The sequence below is a fragment of the Vigna radiata genome, chromosome 10, assembly GCF_000741045.1.
Source record: "Vigna radiata var. radiata cultivar VC1973A chromosome 10, Vradiata_ver6, whole genome shotgun sequence".
NCBI classification, from domain to species: domain Eukaryota; kingdom Viridiplantae; phylum Streptophyta; class Magnoliopsida; order Fabales; family Fabaceae; genus Vigna; species Vigna radiata.
In genome coordinates, this window is record NC_028360.1 from 12,851,390 (window position 1) to 12,862,224 (window position 10,835).

Below are 10,835 nucleotides of genomic sequence, written 5' to 3' on the forward strand. Positions count from 1 at the left end.
GTTTTATTTATTTGAATGGATTTAGAGGAGAATGATTGAATAAATTTGAGAGGATTTGAAGGTAAATTTTTTCATTGTTTATTTGAATGGATTTACAAGTAAGTGAAAATGAATTAGAAATAAAATTTGTAAAAATTAGTGTAAGATTTGATTTATGTAACATATTAAAAAAAATTACTTCCACTTAAACTCACACAAATTATCGTTGAAGATTAGAAAAATGAAAGAGATAATCTATCAGAATCAATTTCCTCGTTGCTTCATTGGTCATGTAACACTAACAGATTAAACCTTGGATTCTATCTCCCAAAAAAAGGTCAAAATATATGAATGTTTATAATAATGAACTGACTATTTACCTAAACAGCAAACACTTTGGATTCCATTAGGTTAGATTCTCTGCCAACTATTCTGCCTTTCTTCTCGGCCTTTTCTGCTTTTTAACTTCTTTTCCTTCCTTTGCCATTAAGGTTTGACTGTAATCAAAAACAACGACAAAATATTTCATTTTTTCTTATTTTAAAAATGATACTAGATAAATTATTCTTATAGAAATTAATCGATATTTAAAAGGAATGATTGATTTTTTTTTAAAAAAAATATATGATTCGTCTATTTAAGTAAAATTGAATTCTAAACTGGACTTTAATATATTTTTTGACGTAAAATTTGAGAACCGAATTTTTAAATTAAAGGATCAACTTAAAAAATATATATAATGAATGATAAAAATAACATGTGTGACACAATAAAATTATAATAATAATAATAATAATAATAATAATATGATAACTTTTTAATGGATGATAATTACATGTTAAAATTTTGCAAAAAGTCAAAGAGGATAAAATAAAATTAGTAAAATTTTAAAAGCTGAAACTTGAAACATAAGCCAACAGGATAGAACATGATGATAATGATGTGGCCATGATTGTTCAACAAATAATTCGTATGCATGTCTTGTGGGGACAATAGGTACGTTGATTTTTTTTTTTAATTATTTTTTTCTGGTCACCATATCAAAGATTATGATATAAAAGTAATTGTTTTCACATAAAAATATCACCAGAAACAAACAACTTTTTCTTCAACAATTAGCTTGTCCACAAAATCAACTATTTTTTTTTCTTTTTCATTATGAAAAATGTTTAATTAAAATAAAATAAACTCATTCCCTTAATTATTAAAGTAAAAAATTGGTTACATCCTATTAACTCGAAAATTCAAATTAATTAGTCTCAAATCTCATAAGTAGGATTTTAAGTTCAACTTCTACTACTATTGGAATAAAAAACACATTAAAAATGGAATATATAATATTTATAGAGAAAACGAAAAATTATTTAAATACCAAAAATAATATAATAAATACTTAATATTTTGTGGAATTTCTTCACCCACTAATCACTATCACTTTCATATCCAACTACCCAATCACCATCAATAAAATATAATCATAATTATAACTTTACTTTTGTCTTAGCCATGTACAAACAAAGTGGGCAACACATATATTCTCTATCACTTTAACTTTTATCATCATAATCAATATATGATCAAATTAATTAACAATTAATTCACTATTAATGTACTTTTTTTTTGTGTGTGCTTGTGCTTGGTATTCCATAATTGATGTAACGTAACTGATCTATGATTTGTATTGCTTAATTTTGTGTTTGTTTTATATGTGTGTATTCTTCATGATTAACAATCAAGTCAAACTTTGTCCCTTTAGTTAACATAATAAATAATTAAATAATATAATTGTAATTAATGATAATTTGTTAATTTAAACTTAAAATCAAATAAGAAAATATTAATTTAAATATCAAGATACTGTTATATTCATAATCATACCAATAATAATTAACACTATTTATTTCAAAATTCAAAATAAATAATTTGTATCATTAAAATAAACAATATTTCATTGAAAATTAGAGCAACAGTGTACTTGTTGTAAATATATTTAAAAAATGTAAAAAATAAAATATATACATTCGTTGTTTTTCTACAAAATTTTGAAAATAGTAAATAAAATTTAAAAAAAGAAGGTAGCTAGTTTATGATTCAAAAGGAAACAGAAAATGAAGGAAAGGGTTCACGTTAACACGTAAACTTTTATGTATTAATTTCGTTAGTATTTTAAAATTGATTAATTATTTGTTATTACATAAATATTTCTTAAAATAAAAAATAAATATCTATACCGATAAAAAACGAACTTTAAATAACATATAATTACAAAAATGTAAACATTTACGTTATATCCCAGACTCCAATTAAATTTACGTTATATTCTTTAAGGAGTTAAAATTGAGTTTTGGATCCACTTAGTTTTAATTTTATAATGTTTATATCTAAATTCAATTTCAATAAACTTTAACAACAAATAATCAGTAATTAAAATAATTTTGTCATAATTTAAATGATTTATTATAAGTTTAAATTATAATCTATATAACTGTTTACTTATTATACTACTTAATTATACTATTTTTTATTTACACAGTGGAAGTATCTATTCTTATAAATTTGAATTATGTAAAAACAAATACTTTCTTGTAAGGTATACAATTTATAATATGAGTATCAGCAAAAATAAATTTACTTATATAGATAGAAATAGTCAAGTGAACTTAACAGCAATAATTAATACTTAACAATAGTAATTAATAGTAACAACATTTTTTTTGCTAAATAATTAATAGAAATATAATAAATAATAACGAATAGATTGTAATTTGGAGGTTAACTAGGGTGTATTTTTCTTACCCTTCTCCCGCTCTTACCAAATCTTTGCTTCTGCAACTTTTCCACCTTCTTCTATTCTGCTGCTATCTCTGCTCCTAAACCCTAGAAAAGTCCATTACCACAATTCAACCCTGCCCCCACCTGCACTCTTCCTCTTTCCAAACGTTTTCCTGTCGCCTCGGATTCTCCAACTCCCTCTTTTGTCTGCCAATTCAGCCTCGTACGCCCCCAAAATTGCTCTTTTATTATTCCCTGTAAGTTTCTCACGACCTTTCGACTTTTTTCTTTATCACTGTTTTCGACTGCTTCTACGTCCTTTCACCTGCATTGGAACTCCTGTTAATTGCCGCTGAACTTTTAATTTTTTTAGTGTCACTTGAATCTCAGCTCATGGGTCGTTTTTTGGTTAGAAAATTATGCTGGTATAATATTTTTGACTTTGCTTCGGTGTATTGATTGTTGAATTCTGTCTTAATGATGTAGGAAGTGATCACAGTGAAAGGGTGAGTGAAGTTTTGATTTTTTTTTTTGTTTGGAGGGGGCGGGGGTTATACCGACCGAACTTTTGTTCAATTTGAATAATTGTAATTGTAAATAATTGAGTAAATTACATGACGGCCGTGGTCTTTTAAAAATTGCTCTATTTTCCTGTTTTTTAAAGGTTTACAACAACCTCTTCATAGGACAAACTTTTTTTAATTGTTAAGGGATTGCAATGCATAAAAGGTGTCACTGTCATGTTTTACAATCAGTTAAGGGGATTTGCGTACGAGTTTAAAAAAGAGAGAAAGATAGAAATTAGAGGAAATCTTAGGGAATTTACTCTAAATAGTTATTGTTGAGGTTTGTATTACTAACCTTTTTTTATGGCTGAAGTTAAAGTTTACTAATTGTTATGCATATGTGTTTCCTACTTCGGCAGGCGGTGTGTTAGATTTGAGGGTTTGCCTTGAGTTTGTGTTACAAATGGCCCCAAATTGTTGATTCCTGTTTATAGAGGAAAAAAAGTGGCAGTGGAGAGCGTCGCTGTTATGAAGGGTGGTGAAAAGATTTATGATTATGGTAAAGAAATGATTTATGATAATGGTAAAGAGGATGAGAATGTGGACGACCACATTGGTATAGTTGAAGAAATGGATTCCTTTCTGGAGGGTGTCGAAGGGCGGGTGATAATATCTAGGATGGTGAGTGACTCCGTCATAAAGGGCATGGTTAATGCTGTTCAGGAACAGGCAGCGGAGCAAATCACTGAGAAAGAATTGGAGGTGATCGAGCTCAAGAAAGTTCTACATGGGCTTCATGTGGGTTCAGGTGAAACTAAGACATTCTGCTCTTCATTGCATCATCATGAATCCCACGAAGCTGCTGAACATCAGTTTCCAGATAGTGTTGTAGAGCCCGATAGATATGTAATGTCTGTAGACAGTCTTCAAATTGCACTACACGAGGAGTTAAGTCAGCTAAAGAAAGAAATAAATAAAATTAAGGGGACTAGTTCCATCAGAACAATTAGTTCAGGTCCTGATTTGGTGGGTTTAAGTGGTATTCTGCAAGAGAATATGCCTGAAAAATTGATTTGTGTTGATAAAGCTTTCGAAAATCTAAAGGATGCTGTAGACAGTGTCTGTGAAAGAATGAAAGTCACGGATCGGTTATCAAAAGCATCACTTTCTGAATGGCAGAAGGAGCGGGACTTTCAGTCAGAAATTGAACGAATGGTGATCAGCAACTGTATCTGGGGTTTGCAACAGGAGTTTGAGCAGAAACTGTGGGATCTTTCTGACTCTGAAAGTAGAAATTGTTTTAACCAATATAAAGAGATCTCAAGTTTGCGTGAGGAATTGGATTCAATTTTTAAAACACTCTCTGTGTCTGAAACCGGACACCTTCTTTCTCATGGATCCTTGGAGAATGCTGAGGAATGGTGTCATAATAAGAGGGTTGATCATTTCCATGTGAAGCTTTCCACTGATGATTTGTCGCCCTCAGCTTTGGAAGAAAATGACAAACAGGAGCCAAAGATTAACAAGCCTGATAATTTGGATTCAGCCTCACTAAAGCACATGTCTAAAGAAGATTTAATTACTTATATTACTAAAATGAGAAGAAACCATGAATCTCAGGTGCAAGAGAAGACTGAAGAGAATTTTCGCCTGAGGCGGCAACTTTTGAAAGAAAGAGGTTCTTCTTTTCCACTGAAGAAGGACAAGGAGTTTGAGCTGTTGAAGAAAAAAATCCCTGATGTCATTGCAAAATTGAATGAAATCCTTGATGGAAATGAGAAAGTACATCAATTCAGTGAAAACATTGAATGTCTTAGCAGTTTAAAGGATAGACTGGATTTCTTAGAATCTGAGAATCATCAACTGAAGGAGACTCTATCGGATAAGAAAAAAGAATTTAGCAGTCTTTCTTCCCAGGTTTCTGCTGCAGAGGAAAAATTGTCACAGGAGCAATTGGTAGAGAAAAATTTGTTACAAACCATTCAGAAGCTTGAGGATGATATAGAGGATGCACATTCTCAAGTCTCAGTTATTCAAGATGTATATAAATGTTTATTTGAAGGTATTGTTAGTGAGTTTAGATGCTGCACTGAAGAATTACATCTGAAGAATAGTTTCATGCAAGAAATGTATGAAGTATTACTCCAAGAAGCTTCCCACAGTGCTCAAGCTTCTAGTGGGTTGGGAATTGAGGAAGCAGAAATGGAGTCAACTATGATGCAAGGGTTATTAGATATTAATCATATTATATTTAAAGAAACTTTGGTGAATGCAGATGAAGCTTTAAAATTGGAAGTTTCTGAAAAGGAGAAACTAAGATATGAAGTGCATACATTGAAATCAGTTGTGGAAGAAAAGGAGAAGTTAATCAAAGGAGCAGCAGATGCTTTGGTTCAAGAAAAACAAAAAGTGCAGTTTGCCTCTGAACAACTTGACAGTTTAAGAGCTGAGGTTGCTCATCAACATAAATTAATAGAAGAGAAAAGCGAAGAATTGGATGTCACTAATGGCAACCTGGTTGCAGCTTTGAAAGAAATTAAACAATACGATGAGCAAATGCATCAGCTGCATAAAAATCTTGAACAAAGAACGAACAAACTTAGAGAAATTGAAGAAGAAAGAAGAGTACATTTTGCTCTTACACAAAAACAACAAGAAGCACTAAATTTGTGTGAGGCTAAAGAAAGGGAAACTAGGAAGCAAATGGAATCTACCATTAATCTCATTCATAAATTGTTGACTATGATTACTGATTTTGAAGCTAGAGTAAATAAAGATATTTCAAGAAATCGTTTGAGGTATGCTTTAATTTTGTCAAGGTCCTTTTATTTAATATCACTTTAATTTATCATAAACTCATGTTTCTATGACTGCCTCTATTGATTAAAGGAATAATTGCGAATTAACTTAGTATTAAGTCATATATTTAATGATCTTTTCAGGCTTGAAAACATAAGATCTGAGTTTCATTGGATCAATAACCAAGCCAACTTACTGAAAACCATGGGTTTGGTTTACAAGCAACGACTAGAAACAAGATCTTCTGATCTCGCGAAGGCTGAAACAGAGGTATCTCATCCAAAACATTATGTTGTCTTTTTTCACTTTTATGATGGTGTTGGAGACATGGATGAGAATTTGATTCACATCCCAGGGAAGCACAAGCAGCTGTTGGAGAGGCCAAACAGTTGTTGTGCTCTCATGGGAAAAAAGAGAAGTCCCATGGGTGGTTCATGAGTTGTACTTGTGATGATACCTGGGGGGGGGGGGCGAAGAGAGGGAGGAGGGAGGGAGGGAACATGCACAAAATAAACTATATTGCAATCAAGGCATGTGTGTGAGTGAATCAGCGAATAAGGTTTATGCTGTAGAATTCTGGTGAACCAAGATACAGCTAATTCTCAACTTGAAAAAATATCTTAGTTTCATCTAGAAAACATTATTTTCTGAACTACTCTGATGTGAGATGCCTGAATTCCACATTGAGTAAGTTGTAATAGATATTCAATGGAATATTTAAGTGTCTTGCAATTGTCCACCCACCTATATTTGATGTAAAGTTACTTGTTGTTTCAGGTTGATCTTTTGGGGGATGAGGTAGATACTCTTCTAAGGCTCCTTGAAAAAATATACATTGCACTTGATCATTATTCACCCATACTGCAGCATTACCCCGGGGTAAGAACCTTTTGCTTTCTGCGCATCTTTTTAAAGTGTACTTCGTCAGAATTGAAGTGTGTATAATGCCTAATTATGCGATATTACTTAGAAGAGTCTATCTATCTTCCTGATTATTTCTCCTGATCAATGTCTATTTTAAGGATCTTAAAATAATTTGTACCATTCTGTGTTGAGTTGAGACAATAAATACGTATTGTTAACTTTTGTTAAAGGAAAATCCCTGAAGGTTGTCTTTAGGTTCGAGAATAGAATATCTAGAAAATTGTGTGTTTAATATGCTATTTTTTGTCATATTTATCTTGGTTACATTTGTTAGAAAAATGCCCTAGAATAATCCTTACATGACATGCTAATCTCTTAAACTAGCTTTTCTGATTTAGTTAGGTATGTTAAAAAATGTTCGGTCCTAAACATGAAGGTTGGTTTATGACGACCTACATTGACTATGAGTATAAACAAATCACTTCTATAGGTCAAGGTCTCCATTTCTGATAACCGGCATTTGATCTCATGTTCACTGGCTTGTGCCCCCTAAACACCGCCACCCACCCACAACACAGAATATCACTCTTAACTTCACATAATTGTATGATAGGGAGAGATGAAGAGGGTTGAGACTTGGGCTCTTTATTCATGTTTGGCTCCGGCACATAGCAGAGTGGACATGACTAGTGTAACCAACTGCCAGAATGGCAACCATAAAATTTTAAGGAAATTTTAATGTGGTTTGTGATCATATACAAGGGAAGGGGAGTAGATAGAGGAAGTGGAAGAAGAGTAAAAATTAGTGGGAGATTGATTGCAAAGCATCTCAATTGCCCTGGTATTCTGCTGAGGTCATTTCTATATTTTCCAAATAAAATTCATCTTAGTCAATAATATCACGCTGATATCAGTATCTGCAGTTCTTTAATACATCATTTTCACTTAATCTAATTCAGTTTTTATCCCTTTGCTACTTATTTAGTTTGGATCTGGAGTGGAACTTTCATTTGTTTCTAACATACATGGGAATCCCTCCCTCCATGGAATGAACATGGATCTGGATCAGAAATAGGCTTAGGATAACTTGTTAGTGTATATCACTGCCACCGGTGGACAATCTTCCTTTTTAGCATTAGTAAACTGGAACAGTACTGTTGGCATACTAATTCAACCTCTTCCTTCAGCTAAGAATTGTGTATTAATAGATAGATAGCTAATGATGAAGCTCCAAGCAGAAGTTTTTACTGGTCTTAGCGTCCAATTAGATTTGTGTACCTTCAAAGAAACATAGTGGCATATAATTTTCTTTTCAGTTTGTGTCTGTCCTATCCATTAGTCTTTCTTTGTGAAGAAGGTTGAGAGGTTTTCTATTCATATGAATAGAATAGTGTGTAGTGTATGCAGCCTGGTCTTCAGAAGTCCCAACATATAACTTTTTAATAATTATCGGTTCATTTTGCAGATTATTGAGATTTTGGAGCTTGTAAGAAGAGAACTGAGTGGAGACTGTAGAAAACTTTAGTTGTACGTTTTGGCCAGGTAAATTGACAGACACTGTTGATACAAACTGCATCTTTCCGCGCTCTGGATTGGTAAGATAGAATCGTGATAAGCAAATCTTGCAATCCCCCACATGAGCATATTGATCAACCACGCAGGATGTGGAGATTGTAATTAACTTTTCACGGCGCGCTACTATAGTGTTAATTGGTTGGTTCATTCTTTTTTCCTTTTTTTTTTGTTCTATTACCTTCATCTATACAGAGATCAGAGATGCTAGATTCATGATAGTTTCGTTTTTTTTATTCATTTTTTTGGGTTCACTTCTCACTCTATAACTGGAGCAATGGCAATGCTATTGCATGAATTATTTTAGTCCATGCTGTCTTATGTTAAATTACTACATTGAGGAGCTATGTGCAAATCTTCCAATGGATACAGGTAGCTAGTTGTACAGTTGTTCACATAGTATAGCAGCTGGTTGATGTGTAGCTGCTGGGTTTTTGTTCTCCTTAACACATTTTTGAGGAAAACAGCACCACAAAAGAACCAACAACTTGTGCAGTTGCTAACACCGATTTTGCCATACACGAATTCTGTATCATACTAGGATACATGCTTAGGCTGGTTGACTAGTATATCACAAATTTACTTCCTCTCTTTGTAATTCTTACTTTGCCTTCCATGTGGGCTAATTTATTAGCTTTTGTACATTTTTTTAATGAGTTTCTACATGGCTTGTTGACACTTTTGGGTTATAGGCACAAGTGTATGATATTCTTTGGCATTCATTTGATTGTATTTAAAACGGTTATTACCGTTATTGTGTATTGTTCATTCACATGCGCTTCCTCTTGAGATGCTCCTCAAAATGGGACATGTGAGCTAGGGAGTGTAGGTTGTAGCTATCTCTCTTATATGTAGAAAAATTCACTTGCATCTGTTTAGTGACCGAGTAGACAGAAACGTGTACCTTGGTATTTAGTAGGGAGAAAGAAACAGAGGCTACGAAAATAAGGTAGGTAGCAAAAGAAAAGAAGAAAATGGTTAAAAATATTATTTTTTTTTTTAAAAAAAGTGGAAATTGTTAAAGGGTGAAAGAAAAAAGTCTTGATTATGTTTTAAGGATAATTGGTTATGTTATAACTAGATTCATTATGTAAAAAAAAAAAAAAAAACACGAAATGTTATCAGTTTCTATTGAATGTCAAACACAGAATCTTTCATTCATCTTCATGTTTACCAAAAAAAGTAATAAAAGGGGTGAGCTGCCCTTGCATTCTTGTGCTATCAAAATAAAAAAGTTAATAATTTCCACGTTATTTTGTGACACACTCAAAGACAGGAGTAATTTGTGTTCCATGCAACATTGTGTGGGTTTCTAAATATAAAAAAAAATAAAAAATAGTTTACATTTTGTATTTAATTTGCAAAGGATAATGATAGGTAGACAATATTTTTTTGACAACATTTGAACATTATCAACGTGTCATTTTGTGATTCGTCCAAAATTATTCTTCAATCAATGATAATAATTATAAATATTACTATAAACCAATCGCAGAATGACACGTAGATAATGTTGTTGTAAAAAATATGTTTTTTTATGTAGGATATGTACAAACAGTTGTGCAACAGATGTTGGAAGTGGTTTTGACTAATCTTCTCATGGCATAATTTGTATTTTTTTTAATCTAATAATTTCTCATATTAGAGATAGTGTTGGCAATACTTCTCAATTACAATACTATAATAAATAATTCTGTCTTTTTACTGTATTTTTTTTATATCCAGTGAGGTTAATGGAAATTGAAGTCAAAACCTTATGAACGCTTTATTGAATCTTTGACATTGCATGTTGTCGCAACCGGGATCGCGACGGGACGGCGAACCGAAAAACAAACGGTTTTAGAAAATATTTTGGGAGTCGCCACCATAGTTTATTATGGAAAAACTATGAAAAAACCCTAAAATAAAAGTATGGTCTACGAAAACAGATTTTTAGGTTCGGGAATCNGTTACGCGTAAGGAAGGTATTAACACCCTAGCGCGCCTGCCCAAAGGGAGTACCTCTAATTAAATGTATAAAATCAACGTGGTTTTCCAAAATAAATAATTTTCCCCAAAAAAAAAATAAAAATGAAATTAAACTAAAATAAAATTATTAGGAAACAAAAAATATTTTTTGTTTTATGAACCCGACAAGATTGACCTTGGTCCTACGTATATCCGATAATGGACAATCAGGGATCACGTAGTTCTTTATCTAGAAAAAAGTTTGAGTTTGTTTAAAATTTAATATGGATTTTTCGAAAAAAGTGAAAAGGTTTAGTTTGACAAAATTGAGCTTTTGGTTTTAAATATTTTGTGTATTTTTCGTGTTAAAAATATGGTGGAAAAAGAAGAGAAGAA

At 32.0% G+C, this 10,835-nt stretch overlaps 1 protein-coding gene across 1 annotated transcript; it reads left to right on the forward strand.

Moving 5' to 3' along the window:
* Window positions 1–2,718: 2,718 nt before the first annotated feature.
* LOC106776028 (WPP domain-associated protein) lies at window positions 2,719–9,214 on the forward strand. Its single transcript, XM_014663324.2, has 5 exons — window positions 2,719–3,008; window positions 3,677–6,055; window positions 6,200–6,326; window positions 6,834–6,935; window positions 8,386–9,214. Exons 2-5 carry the CDS (start codon window positions 3,786–3,788, stop codon window positions 8,443–8,445), a joined length of 2,559 nt encoding a protein of 852 aa, XP_014518810.1. The 5' UTR covers window positions 2,719–3,008; window positions 3,677–3,785; the 3' UTR covers window positions 8,446–9,214.
* The last annotated feature ends 1,621 nt before the right edge of the window (window positions 9,215–10,835 follow it).

Excerpts from the sequence above, each read along its gene's own strand:
- LOC106776028 (XM_014663324.2), top strand. The coding sequence starts at position 3,786 with ATGAAGGGTGGTGAAAAGATTTATGATTATGGTAAAGAAATGATTTAT. Across the intron at positions 6,056-6,199 it reads ATTTCAAGAAATCGTTTGAG|GCTTGAAAACATAAGATCTG; the intron begins GTATGCTTTAAT and ends TGATCTTTTCAG. Across the intron at positions 6,327-6,833 it reads TCGCGAAGGCTGAAACAGAG|GTTGATCTTTTGGGGGATGA; the intron begins GTATCTCATCCA and ends TTGTTGTTTCAG.